General features: G+C 32.1%; 3 protein-coding genes and 1 long non-coding RNA gene across 7 annotated transcripts in view; 2 read left to right on the top strand and 2 right to left on the bottom strand.

Moving 5' to 3' along the window:
* The window catches only part of LOC143150764 (uncharacterized), a 229,313-nt gene extending 216,578 nt beyond the window's left edge, over positions 1 to 12,735 (top strand). For both annotated transcript variants that reach the window (XR_012993174.1, XR_012993175.1), the window contains one exon: positions 12,643 to 12,735. This is a non-coding gene — a long non-coding RNA (uncharacterized LOC143150764). The remainder of the gene's footprint in view (positions 1 to 12,642) is intronic.
* Positions 1,996 to 4,369, bottom strand: LOC143150156 (uncharacterized). 2 transcript variants are annotated; one of them, XM_076318215.1, is made up of 5 exons: positions 2,945 to 4,369; positions 2,603 to 2,679; positions 2,415 to 2,544; positions 2,184 to 2,336; positions 1,996 to 2,078 (listed from the first exon to the last, which is right to left on the bottom strand). In XM_076318215.1, coding segments are annotated over exons 1-5 (1,767 nt in total). In that variant the 5' UTR covers positions 4,351 to 4,369; the 3' UTR covers positions 1,996 to 2,077. The 2 variants fall into 2 exon arrangements, with proteins under 2 accessions (XP_076174330.1, XP_076174329.1); XM_076318214.1 differs by lacking the exon at positions 1,996 to 2,078 and having other exon boundaries at positions 2,085 to 2,336.
* Viaf (viral IAP-associated factor) lies at positions 5,563 to 7,086 on the bottom strand. The gene is made up of 5 exons (XM_076318155.1): positions 6,917 to 7,086; positions 6,574 to 6,709; positions 6,264 to 6,492; positions 5,985 to 6,193; positions 5,563 to 5,892 (listed from the first exon to the last, which is right to left on the bottom strand). The coding sequence occupies exons 1-5, from the start codon at positions 6,917 to 6,919 to the stop codon at positions 5,756 to 5,758; spliced, it is 714 nt and encodes a 237-aa protein (XP_076174270.1). The 5' UTR covers positions 6,920 to 7,086; the 3' UTR covers positions 5,563 to 5,755.
* Positions 12,736 to 12,820: 85 nt separating the features above from the next.
* Ec (ubiquitin specific peptidase echinus) overlaps positions 12,821 to 14,563 on the top strand; it is a 161,879-nt gene continuing 160,136 nt past the window's right edge. Inside the window, exon 1 of one of the 2 annotated variants that reach the window (XM_076319245.1) lies at positions 12,821 to 12,959. Coding sequence is in view for 1 of the 2 variants with exons in the window: in XM_076319247.1 (XP_076175362.1) it covers positions 12,957 to 12,959 (3 nt within the window). In the remaining variant the exon portion in view is untranslated. The remainder of the gene's footprint in view (positions 12,960 to 14,563) is intronic. The other variant, XM_076319247.1, reaches the window with a different exon arrangement.

Consider the following 14,563-nt stretch of genomic DNA (forward strand, 5'->3'; position numbering starts at 1 on the left):
TACTCAGAATAATACTTACGTGTGTTCGTATTTCTGTAACAATTACCTATCTGGTTATTAACAAGAGAAACTACTAGTGGAATAACTCTGTATGTATGGGATATTAGATAGATACAGACACACTCAAATTGTTTCATTAATATGCTGGATTAGGAGGTCAATTACTCGAGGTTCTCGAGGGTGTAACTCTTCTCGCGTTTCATGAATAAATAGTAACACTACCGCGGTGTGATATTATTGTGGCAATAATAATCAAAAATTAAGAGATGCAAGAGAACGGCCGGTTTCGGTTGCACAATAAAGTGGACGATGAAAACGAAAAATCATGAACAGAGTTTCGCGTACGCTGTGGGGTGTTAAACTAATGGCGCATGAAACTACTCGGTTTGTGGTCACTCGATTAACAGTACTCCATTTGGAAATGGTCCGTGGCCATTCTCGTGACGACCACTCTCTTTTCACCTTCCTTTGATTGCGTACATGGTAACGTTTCCGGTTTGGGACCTGATAATGGAGCAGTCTGTACCACCTTTCCAAAGTGTCAACTTTCGTAGATCGAAGTGAAGGGTAATGTGTTTAATATTATTCCAAAGACCGTGATTAACAATTGGCAAAAATTCTGCTACGTAACGAGTCGAGGTAGGAAGATCACGATGCAATTATGTTAGAAGGATGACACGAAGGATTCTAATCTGCATTATCTTTGTACAAGTTTACACTGGTTGCCAGGAATCTGTACATACATATCCACGTGATCAAAATTCATTGAATATTGCATTATAACAGTTCTGATTAAATACCCTTGGAAAATTTTTTATAGAGTTTTTGAAACATTGTAAAATACTTTCAATTTAGATTAAATATTGAGGAGCAAGGAATTTTATTGTTGAATAAAAATCATGACTGTATCTGAATAAGGCAGATGGTAATGCAAATGTTGCGATTTGAAAATTATCTACAGAAGAATCATATCTATTTGATCGTAACAAATTATTTAGTAAACGAGTAGTACATGACTAAGAGAGAAAAAGTACATAACAAGAATGTAACTACGTTTTATATTAGGATTCTTAACTTTTACAACAGTTTCTAACATTCTCAAACATTGTCAGATCAGTGAGTGCAGAAGGAAATAAATATTTATTTAGAAAGAAAGTGCACTAAACACACTATAAAATTAAATCAAAAGTACAAATATTTATTTAACGAAATAAGATATCAGTTTGTTACACTCGAGTATTTTGTGTAGCTGACTACGTGTAAAAAAATAATACTTATTGTTTAGATTAATTTATCCCGTAAATATTATTTATCGTTGTAGACTAAACTACAACATAATGTGTATCTTATGCTTAACGTGTATCCGTGTGTATAAACTATATAAGTACCTTACATAAAATTAACAACAGCGACATTTACATTTTACCCTTGTTAACGTTATATACGTAACTTACACGTACGAGTAGTGAAAAATAAAATATTAAAGAAACCGTGAACAATTTGAGTTGCAATAATTTTCCACGATAATTAGTGGAACATTTTTCATTTATTATAATAAAAAGTGTCCTTATTTCAGGGTAAAAGTATGCTTATTGAATTTGAGTTACATAAAGTAATCAAATTTGTCAATTGTCATTGAAAAACGCTTCTTACGTATTAAATACGTATAAAGAAAATTATAAATTGCAATAATGTTTATCTGTCGAACTAAATAAAAAAAAATGTTTAGGAACATTTTATGTCCTCGTAACAAAACAAAATATGCATATAAAACAAAAATAAATATCCGTCGAAGTAAACATTATTTATATCTAAATTTCTAATTACGCAAAACAATCCTAAAATGTTATAAATCGCAAACCTCCTAAATACATAAATGTACGACGTTATTCTTTTCTAAAATATATGCAAAATAAGTAGCATCAAGATTTATCACGAGTAATATGAACGTCAGTATATCAAAGTAACATAAATAAACAATATCGTTAAATAATACAAAAACAAAAATTAAACATTTTTCTATTTAATAATATTTTTTTTATATTTTATATAATATTGTTGTACCCCATGACATAAATCTAAAAATGAAATTGTTTATATAACAAACTTTGATTTTACTTTTGTAAACAAATAAATTAAGAAAAAAACATTAGTATTAAACGCATCGTCGCAATTTAACTTACCAAACAGTTTTATGTTGTTTCATATGAGTTTCAAAAGCACCAAATTTACTATATATCTTTTTACAAATGTTACAAGCAAATGTTGCTGAATGATTATTAGCATAATGAATGTGGTGAACTAGTTTTAAATGATGAATTAAAGACGATTTATGTCTGAAAACAAACTGCTATCAATACCACTAATATTTTACAACTTGGAAATCTAGATGTTTCAAGGTAACTGTTTATTACCTATACATTCTTGTGCACATGTCACACTTATATGGCTCTTCCATACGATTGCAATAAATGAAATGCCTCTTGAACTGATATTTCTGATTAAAAAGTCTACCACAACTTTCACAAAGTATTAAATACGAGCCTGAAAAAAAATTCGGTAACAAACATTATGGCTTACCATAAATAAAATCTAATGTTACCTCCATGTGCTTTAGCATGATGTATCGACATTGCACTTATAGTTGAAAATGTTATGGGACATAATGAACATTGAAATCTGTAAGAAAAATTTGTGCTTTGCAAATTAGAAAAATGAATAGATATAAACAGAAAATTATACAGTACATTGAATTATAAAAATTCCATTAGTTTCATACGATAATTAAAATATATTTGTACTATATTTATAATATAAGTGCTTCTGTATTAAGACTAATTTGATGTTTTATTCATAAAATGCAAATGTAGCAAACGAGATAAATACTTTGCAATTGATAATGTTATAAAAATTAACAATAACTTATCATATGTGCTTCACTTACTCTTTGTCACCTGGATTATACTTTTTATTTTCCTCGATTAGCAATGTATCTGTACAGTTATTATTTTTCATTTCTTTAGTTACCTCCTTTTTAATGTCTGTGTCATTATAAAAGGTTGACAATTCATCTAATGATAATATGGGATTTTCTAATGGATAGTGAGACAAACTTTCTATATCAGTTGTTAGTGAACATGAATTCTTGGCACTGTACCTTTCTTTCAAATTAACATCAGTCAAATATACATCAGTCTTTACAGATTGTGAATTTGAACAATTAAGATTGACCTGATTATCTATGTCATTATTCATAGTAATTGAATTTTTATTAAATTCATTTTTTAACTTAGTGGTTGATACCCAGTGTGAAGCACATTCTTCTGGACAGTAATCACAACAAAGTTCAGACAAACAGTTTGGTTTTTTATCATTGAGAAATAATGTGTTTTCATTACAACATTTTGAAAACATCAAGGACTGATCTGATAGAGCTTCTTCATCATTTTGCTTATCCTGTATCAAGGAACAACATGGTATCTCATATATATCAACCTTGTTACTATTTACATCACATTTCTTTTTATAAATGTCATGATCATGGATTGTATTTAACGAGTGACACATTTTATCAGAATCTACTGTATAGTTTGTGAGATAATCTAAATTATTGATTCCATAAGATTCATAGTTAAAGTTACTAAATATTTCATTGTTCGAGAAGTCAATTGAATTTTCACGAAACTCAGGAATAAATTCTTTAGATATGTTATGCAATGTAGGAGACAATAAATTATATTTGTAGTCAGTTTTAAAAACAGGTATTTCATGTTCCTCGTATTGTTTTGTAATGAAATTACTTAATATTTCCTTTTGCATAGGGTCTTTTACTTCTACCGATGTAAATAAATTTTGTTGTAACATTTTCTTTCTATCATCGATACATGAGTTACTAGCCCAATTGGTCGAGCCATACCATATATCATTAAACTTGTATTCTTGCTTTCTTTTCTCAGATGCCTTTTTATGTTTACTCTTTTTTCTAATACATTTTTTTTCTATGAAAGAGCTATCTGGCATTGTACTAGAATTTTGTTTCGTGTCAATGATGGTTGTATTTGTTTCCATTGGAAGAACCTCAGAAATTCTTTGCAATTTAAAATTATTTTTTAAAATATTAGGGATTTTTCGAGTGGACATTTTATTAGGAATACACGTTTGTTGCTTTAGTACTTTACTTTGAACTCCATTAATAATTTTTAAATTATCTATCTTATTATGCCTCTTGTTTTTTCTTGTAGGTAATAAAACTGTTCTTGAATAAATATTTTTGAAACTTTCATACTTGAAATTCAAAGCATTATTGTTACAATCAAAGTTTGTGGCAAATCTGTCTGATGTTTTCAACATTTTTACTGTTCTCTTTTACATGTACCAATTACTTTTCTATGAAATTCATCTACTTATACATTCTGATTAAATTTATATTGTTCATTAGAGCTATAAAATATGATACATAAAAAGAAACAATTAAGAAAATGTAGCTTCACTCTCCTATATTTATTATTATATTTTATCAATCAAGAAAGTAAGAAAGAATATTACACGAATTATAAAATATTAAATAGAAATTAATGTAATCTCAATAATACGATAATACTACGATAATATAACTAAATGTGTATTTTAATAAACAAATAAAATATTTTTTCTATTTTGATGTGTGAACATACTTAGCTTTTTTATGAAAATTCACTGATCATTTGGAATTCATACTCCTTAACACTTTTACATCAATTGTTAAAATAAAATGATAAAAATGATATAGCTAGTATCAAAAATCACATATAAAAAATACATTTATTTTTTTTAAACTTTCACGTGTATTAAAATTTTTAAATGCAGTAAACCTCACGACAGATAGCACAAAATGAACTGATCTAAACCAAGCGAAAAACGGAAGGACTATGGGTTATGTTTTAGACCAAAGAAATTGAAATCTGAAATGTCCTTCAGCGGAACATAATATAAACATTTCTAAGAAGCATCAGTATGGCGATTCAAAATACACATATAGATACTGTCTATCGATGTACAGATATATCGAATGCGATAACTCGTTAGAATCGATTTAGTAACTCGTTTTTTAACGAGTGAATTTTTAAATTGTTTGCTTAGATCTATTGATTTTTCTGGAGATAATTAAATCGCAAAGACAGAACAAAATTCAAACAAAACTGAACAAAAAATGCTGTGATGACAAACTTGAGAATGACGATGCTATGGATTATTCGTATTCTCGTAAGTTGAAGTGTATTTTTAAATTTTACTCTTAAGCTTTCCATGTGTATGAAAAATTGAAACAAGTTTTCGAATCATAAGTAATCATTATATACTTTGTGCAAAAGTATGAAACAAATATCTAACATTATTAATCTGAAAATAAAATTTAACAAATAGAACATACTGCCATTCAAAATTAAATGTTGCTCTTATGCGAATGAGGTTATTTTTTTGTTGCGTGAACAAAAACTATAAAAATATATTTTATGCTTTGCAGTAACTATAATTGTTTTATCAAAACATACTATAATAGCAGACTTAAAAACGTGGTATAAATTGTAAACTGAAAACTGCTTATATAATGATAAAATACTTTATTGCGGTGCATAATTATTTTGTGTAATGATAAAACTTCAATCTTAAGAAACGGTAATATAGATATATGACAATAGTGATCAAATAAATAAAATGCTCTGTGTTTTGTGATATTTGTATACTTGTTTACCATGTGTAGTTCCCAACAAAAATACAATTACCAATCGTTATTGTCATCTAAGTCGTCGTTTTTAGATCTTAATGTAGAGAATAATACATCCCTAATTTTTGGCCGTGGATCTTCGGTAATTTTACTTGGTACAGCTCCGTGCTGTCCTAACATCCATTCCAATTCTATGAAAATATAACAATTTATATTAGTATTCGTGCAAATATGAGAAATTAGTTTAGAAAAAATTCCTTGATAAATATATAATTATGCCTACCTGCTTCGGTTAATTTCATGCCTCTTAATTCTATGGGTCCAATAATTTGGTGCACCATGTTTCCATTATCATAGATAAAAATTGTAGGAAGATTGTTATCTGGCCAGTTGGGAATACAAGTAGTAGAAATGCTTTTTAGAAACTTTGTTGCAGGGAATTTTCTTGCCAGATTAGCTAAATGTTGATTTACAAGTGTGCAAAGAGGTATGCTAAAAGTAACAGTTACAGTAAGACAAAGTTCATTACATTGTATTCTTATCAAATAAATTAATATCGTACCCAGTTTTGTACAAATGGAGGACAACCTGAACATCTTCTCCAGCATTATTTACTTCTTGAACATAATCTATTCCTGATATTTCTTTGACATTACCATATTTAGATTTATTAGCTAATTCCTGTAATTCTGCTATTCTCTTACGTCGATACTCCAGTAGAATTTTTTCGTCTTCTTCATCCTCTAATTCATCTAATTCGTCTAATGTCTTGTCTTCCAAATCAGTAGGTGCTACATAATGAAAAATTACAATTATTGGTATCTGGTTCACTATATAGTAATATAAAACGATTAAAATAAAAATTTGCATACCACGCCCAGTTTTTTCATTTATAGTATTTTCCACAATGTCCAGTATTTCATCTTCCGTAACCTCTTTTTCCTTCTCGGGTATAATTCCTTTTCTCCTAAGAATGTCATTCCATTCTGTATCCTCATTTGGATCTTGCTGTATTAAAAAGATGTAGGTTATAGAAGTTATACGGTGTAAAATTTATACAAAAATCCTAGCTATATGTTTTTTAGAAGTATTCGGACAGCTGTGAATGCATCCAAGTTGATTTTAAATTTTAGTAATATTTGACATTCCTTATTTGGAGTTACGGTTATTCATTCTGACATAACCTCTATCCAGAACAGTCAGTTTTTCACTTACCATGGTGTAAGAAGTTACTTAGTCGTTTAATTCCAGTTCAAAAGATTGATTTGTAGTATGTAAATCGATCGATCGTTACGCCGAGTAGCTTTAAGTGACAAGAATCAATTAGAACGTCGTACAGTTGTGACCGACAGCTGATCACGTTTCACTACAATCAGATATACTACATAGCTGTACTCTTACTTACACATACGTATTTATGGTATCATCAATGACGCATTCACACTCCATTCCATTCTATTTAAAAACCGTGTCACATTACTCAGTGGCGCCTCTCACGGTTTACTAGAGACATAAAATATATTTGATGTACCCTGATATTGCGTAATTATGATATTATCACGTACGAGGTATAGAATAGACTGAACATTCAATGAAACTTTGTCTCACGATTCCAAGGAGCATTAGAACGTTCAGAATCAAATACAAATATAACGTTTTAGCTGAATAAATTAAAGCAAATAGCGTTAGGAAATATTTTACACAAACGAGTAAAGTATAGGAACAATGGGGACAGACTTGATACTATAAAATAAACGTTGCAGATAATACTTTTAAAATTAAATAATGCTTCTAGAATTAATTTTTCGAGAGCAATCAAAATCACAGATGAGATACAACATAGATCTTGTTGAGAAATAGAAACGCAGACCTTGTAAAATATCCATGGATTGGGAGCGACCTCTTCGCTTAGAATGAATGATATCAGAAACTATATTCGACCGAATCGCCGGTCGGTAAAGGTAGTAAACGTAAAGACATTGTATCTGTGTATCGTTTGTGGTTCTGTTAAACTTATCAGTATCAGAACGTATCGTAACGAGTTCCATTCGTTCCCATAGGTGGAACTTGAAACATTTCGATAAAATAAAATTAAGAATATTTCCAAAGTTACAACTGCCGTGACAGCTTAATAAAATTTTCCAAATTTTTATTTTTAATTTTAATTTTAAACGCAGTATAAACTGATTTTAAAGCCATGTACGAATCTCAGTTCTTTGCTAAACAATTATCGAATAAGTATGTTCCTTTATGCTCGATTATTCGTTCACTCCGGTCACCGCTGCTTGTTGCATAAACAAGTGACGATCGTGTGCTCAGTTGCGAATGCTCATTTGCTGACCTCTGTGAATCCATTTCTAGGAGATGATTAGTGGAAACACACCTGCTGTGGAAGCTGCCGAAATCGGGAGAACTCACTCTGTTGTCAGATGTCCTAAGTCGTATAGTTGTGTGGCTGGTGTGGGGAGAGAAATGGAGCACCTGTTTCGGTGACGTCGATCATTTTCCTCCTGGATCGATCTTAATAGAAGGAAGCTGTACCAACAGACCAGGACCAACTCCAAAGTTCGTATCACGTCTTTCTCAATTTTACCTCATTTTGTTCGATAATGTGAATGCTTTATTGAACCAAACGAGGAGATCGAAGGAACTCTGATTCGTATTTATAGCAGTACTTATAGTTATCGTAGTTTAGTACTTATAGCATTTTGATTGTAATGCATATAGAGGCAGATCGATGGCATTTTGTTTCTATTTTCTTTAGATGGAATATTATCTATTATTTTTCCATATTTAAAATATTAGAGAACGTTTATGACATAGTTTTTATCTATATTTTTTTAGATGGAATATTATCTATTGTCTTTCCTTATTAGAAATATTATTTTTAATCTTTATTTTAAATCTTTTTAAGCTGTTAGGGTAGCTATAACTTTGCAAACATTCTTGTAATTAGTTTCATTTCGCTAAAATGTTTCAAGTTCCATCTACGTTTATTAATGAGACTTGTTGCAATATTTCGATATATATCTCGATTATACTATCCAGAATTCTGTTTTCAACAAAATAATCAACAAATTAATTTGAACGAAAATCTGAAGACACAAAGTACAGTATAAAAGTGAAAGTGGTTAAAATTGGAGCAAATGATACATAACAGAGACCTGGGTGACCTTTTAGAAGCTCTCAATATATTAAGAAAAGAAACTCTTTTTTCTGTAATAAATAATATTTTCGGTACAAAGAGCAATTTAATTGCGTTACGTCCCGTATATTTAGATTCTTTGGCAAAGCTTATTTCACAGTTCCTGTCTCAGACGCGTTGCTATCAATCGTTTGTACAGGCTCTAATTACTCGAGAGTTTATCAGTGTGTAATTTAGTTTCGGCTGATTATTCGAACGATTAGTAGCGTCACCTTCAAGGTTTTACCTACTAGATAAGACTTATCGACGAGTCCAACTAACAGATGAAGAACAAAACGCGATAATATTACTCTTTGTACCCATAAATCGATTTAAAGCGATCGCACGATTTTTGTATTAAACATGTATAGGAGGCATCGTTCCAACAAAGCAGTGCTTATTATGTATTTACGCTACAGTCATTGACTGTACATCGAGTCACCCGTAATCAGAGAAACCGGTTAATCGTGCAGCTGTGCTGGACCACGGCTATGTTTTGTGTCCCGCGCCAAATACCTAAAACCAGTTTGAGGCATCACCTCGATAATATTTATAGGTATACGGAATGATAATTTCTGTCTATAACGGTACAACATCACCTTCGTGTCGTATACTCGCGTTCGGATTTGTAGATCGTCGGCCATTTACATTTTCCTTTTAATGTACGTTCTTTCTTGTTATATTCGCTCTCTTGAATTTCATCAAATCAGTCACCGATTAAATCTGTCTCCCGTTTTCTCAGATTTCCACTAACTTGTTAGCAAGATAAATTTAAAAATAAAAGAGACTATTTGAGAAAAGATACAATATATTTACATACATATATTTCATTTATATTAATAATACCATAGTACATATTACAATACACTTGTAATTATCTAGTCGTGGTATTATTTTTAGCTACGTATAAATAAATTGCGTTCAGTGTGCAATGTATGGTTTGAAAATTGTCGAAAAATCGTGTTTTGTATTATTTTTCCGTGATCGAACATTGTACGAATCATACACAAGCGATCTCGATACAGTCGAATTGGTTAGAATCGATTTCGACCGAGGGTAACGTACAGATTAAAAACAATAACGCGAGTACTTGTAAACTTGCAATACTTAAATTTCGATGGAAAGAATCTGCGAAGCGTTTGGGAATTCTAAGCTCCGTTGACACCGCATTTAATACTCGTGGACGGATTGGGTTTCGTGGACAGAAAGAAGAAGAAGAGAAAAGGGAAGAAAGGGAAAAACGAGTCGCCATCTTGCACGCCGCGAAAGTATGCAGATTAATTTCCCTCGGAGCTGAACGCACGTGTAACACACGTGTAACAACGCGAAACGCTCAATCCGTTTTCACGGTGCTTTCACGTCGCGTGTACCTTTGTGTGGCACACAGGCTTTGTTGGCGATCGCATAAAAGAAACATGCTTCTTCAACGGCGGCAGGCAAATTGCGGAAAATATGCACCGGTGACTTGTGACGAATGAAAGTGGTCACGTGCACCTTAGCACGTTCATGTCAACAACGCGAAGGGGATGAAACACTGTTCGAGAATGGTCATTCTTGGGAAAGAAACAATTTTACTTTTTTTTTTCATTAGGTACACTAGGGGCATTTAGATACATTTAGGACATTTTTAACATTTTTTACACTAGAATTACCGACGATGAACGTATTATTATTTACAGTACACCACGTATGTATCTTCGAAGTTCGAAACAGGTCAAATTGACTACTTTGGTAGTTCTAGTGTTAAATTAGGTATTTAACCTCTAAGTTGTTTAACATTTTTAACACTAGAATTACCGACGATGAACGTATTATTATTTATAGTACACTACGTATGTATCTTCGAAGCTCGAAACAGGTCAAATTGACTACTTTGGTAGTTCTAGTGTTAAATTAGGTACTTAACCTCTATGTTGTTTATTAACGATAGTGTATATACTATTTTATAATATAGTGCGCTTGTTTTATAGTATTACAGTAACGATAGTATTCAAAAATGGTTATTCTTGGTCCTCGTCGAGAAAGAAATAATGTTACTCGAAATTTTTTAATTAAGTACTTAACACGTCGATCGTCGAATCGGTTTTCCATATTTTAAGCATGTCCTCGATATTCGTTCGACTCGTAATGTGAAATTTTTTAAATTCGATAACTTTCCGGTGTATTTATTACACGGATTTGATTGAGATCGAAAGATGTAATTGAAAGATTATGTTCTGAAAAAAATCGCGTCGGTTGTACAGTCGAGTAAGTACTAGTATCGTTTATTAAAATCTTTCGATCGTTAAAGATTATCGTAAAAATATATTAATATCGGGTGCTTGAAATTATACCACCGAATTCACTCCGAGGCAACAATCTTATCGAATTAATTTAATATCGTAGCTTTCGTTATCCGACTTCTTTGATTAAATTACCCTTCTGAATAATAGTTAAGCCCGCTGCGGAGATTTGGTCATTTTGACGAAAAATTAAGTCGCTCTTTCTCCCGATATTGGTAATCTTATATCATGGATTAATATTTCAATGAATTTATCGTTCTCATTTTTAACTTTGCAATAGATATTACGTTGATTAAACGTGCAACAAAATTAAATGAAATATTCCTGTTCGAATAAAATAGTTCAACTCAACTAATCCGAGTACGTGATACGATGTTCCACTTAAACAATAGTTACGATCTACGCACGTAATTCCGCAGAGATATTAAAAAGAGGCTGAAAATTATTAAAAGAAGGTTAAAAAAGTCTGTCAGTACCTCCATAGTGAATCGTTCGTGTTTATACATCTAACGATACACGTTTCATCGAAACGGAAAAACGAGTTTTATATTTCGTTTCGATACGAGGCGTGACAGGGAATCAAAATTGAGGATTATGTCCGTCGGGGGTATCGAGAGTTCGCAGAAAAAAAAATTTAGTATGTTTTCAGAAAAATTGATTCAATGGGAACGAGCAGTGAAGTACTGACCAAAGCTTCCCTTGCGTGAGTGTACATATATTGCACGCACCGTCTGCCGTTATTGTTTTCTATTGTTACGCTCCTTTTTTCGAAAGCATTGTTTGGCGAAGCGCTGGCGCTTCCGGTTGCGTGCTAGATTGGAACTTAACCCTGTATTTAGGCGTGTGCAACTCGATTCAGAGGAATTTCTGCCATTTATACACGGTTACGTATTACGACGGGGTCAAAGCAATTCTAATTGCGAACAAAGCGTCCATCGTAGTAGTGTTTTGTTACATTGGTATTCAAATATTAGCGATGTATCGAATAGAGGCTTCTTTCGTAAAAATATCGATCCAAGTAAACCTTGGAAATACAAGCAAACGGTATATAATATATTAATTGTTTTGTAGTTCCAAATAGATGATTTTTCTACGTAGAAAAGTGATTAATTCAATTTTGGTTCTTTTCGTTGTTAACTTAAATTATGTCATGTATAAGTATTTTTTTTATAAATTAATTTACGAGTACCGTTAACTGTCTATTTTGATCATTGTCCACGAATATTGTAGGTAAAGACACGGTTAATAATTGAGTGATTTTAAAAAGAAGTTCGAAACAGGTCAAAATGACTACTTTGGTAGTCTAGTGTTAAATTAGGTACTTAACCTCTAAGTTCTTCATTAACGATAGTGTATATATTATTTTATAATATAGTGTGCTTGTTTTATAGTATTTATCGTTGTTTACGGAGCCAAATTTTCTATCGTGACTTGACTTGCTTAATCTTTGTCGTTTTTCAATTTGTTTCTCTTAGCTAGGTATATCAGAACCGAGGAACATCGAGGGAGCGAGGAACGTCGAAGAACGAAGAACGAAGATCTTCAGTTTAGTTTTAAGCTTAGACTAAGTTAGTTTCTTAAGGTATACGAATAAATGGAATATAGTATGATAACATTGAAAATATTTATACCGAGCTGACCCTGCGGTGACCAGTGCTGACCAGTGCTGACCAGTGCTGACCAATGCTGACCAATGCTGACCAGTGCCCTTTTGTGTATTTGGACTCTCCACGGACTACCATGGATGCAGTTTGACTCCTTGGTAACCGGTGCTGACCGTTGATAGGCGATGGTGAGTACTGGCGACCATTTTCTAATTTAAAAAAATTTTTGTACTCGTTTCATTTATCTTATTTTAATTTCTACTCCGATTTTAATTTGTACTTGTTTTCTCACGTTTATTTTCTCTCTTACTGCACGAATGCGTTTAACTATTAACCCACGTATACTATATTAATAGTTATTTACCCAGTATATCTATACCCAATATATCTATAGAAATTTCTGTCAAGAGAATACAAAAGAGCGCGACGGTGCACAAAAGTGCAGTATTAGGATTAAAATGGTGTCAAATTGAAGTTATTCAGTGCACTAATTTTTTAAATATCGTCGAAAAACAAAATGGAGTATCACCATCTTCTCCTTTAAGTATTTACCTACGGTAACGTTTCACAATAATATGCATTCTTATTGATTCTTTCGCTGTTTACAATTAATCTGCATCTATATTTACTTCATTCTGTTGGACGTTCTTTTTACAGTTTCTCGTTTCGTTCGTTCGTATGTACGGTTGTTTACAGTTGTTTCGTTGAATTCTATCGTATTATTCTTCGCATCGCTCTTTCCGGAACATTGTATCTGTAAGTGGATAAAAATCCTGTTTCCATTGTCTGGTTTTAGCTCACCCTTCGATTTACCACGATCTCGTGGTCAGTTCTTTCGTCGAACCGATATCTCTCTGTGGTTAGGTATCGATGGTATTCTGACCTTCTTTCCTCAAATTACTGAGCGAAGATCGAGCTTGCCAATTCTCATTCGGGGCATGGCGAAAATGGCAAACAGTTGCTACAAGTCAGAACTATAGGTAGACGTAATAGCCAATTTATACGTGCTCCGTTAATTCGTGGCATCGATGGGTGTTAGTCAATATTAAATTGGATCTCTCGGCGTGCATTACACGTCTCTAATATCGTACAAAGGGAAACTAGAAGCAACGAGGTCGTAACTATAGTTAATGGAAAATGGTAAACGGTTATGCTTAGACTTAAACTGATAACTTTTGTTCGGTTAATTCTTGGCATTGTGAGAATATAAATGTTACGCAAAATTAAATTAGATACCTTCCACTAATAGAAAATAATAAATAAATAGTCCAAGTGAAATCTACAAATAGACAAAAATGGTAGTTTCTGTTAATTATTGGTATTCTAGAAATCTAGGTGTTAGTTAAAATTAAATTAAGCTTCTCTTCGTACGTTTGGTCATTTGTAATAGTTATAAAAGGAAACTAGAAGCAACATAAACGTAGTTATAGCTACCACTTATAGCTTGTGGAAAATGGTAAACATTTATATTCAAATCGATAGATGCGAAATATATTCTCAGCATCGTAGAAATCTGGGTGTTATTCGAAATTACATCGAACCCTCTGTTGCATATTTCTTATCCACACTGGTGTGCAGAAAGAAGCAGAGAGCGAGAAAATTATAAACTTACGAGCGTAAAAATCGATCGTAATAAATAACCGACCGTTTCGTCGAGTTTCCACGAATAAGAAACGCAACGTTCGCGTAACACGAGGCTGTTCCAGAGCAAAACGACAGTTTACCGAAGTTACAATTAAGTATCGAACATTGGTGGTCTGATTTGCATTTCCAGTACGGCAAGGACTAGCTA

Source organism: Ptiloglossa arizonensis, chromosome 8 (assembly GCF_051014685.1).
Source record: "Ptiloglossa arizonensis isolate GNS036 chromosome 8, iyPtiAriz1_principal, whole genome shotgun sequence".
NCBI lineage: Eukaryota > Metazoa > Arthropoda > Insecta > Hymenoptera > Colletidae > Ptiloglossa > Ptiloglossa arizonensis.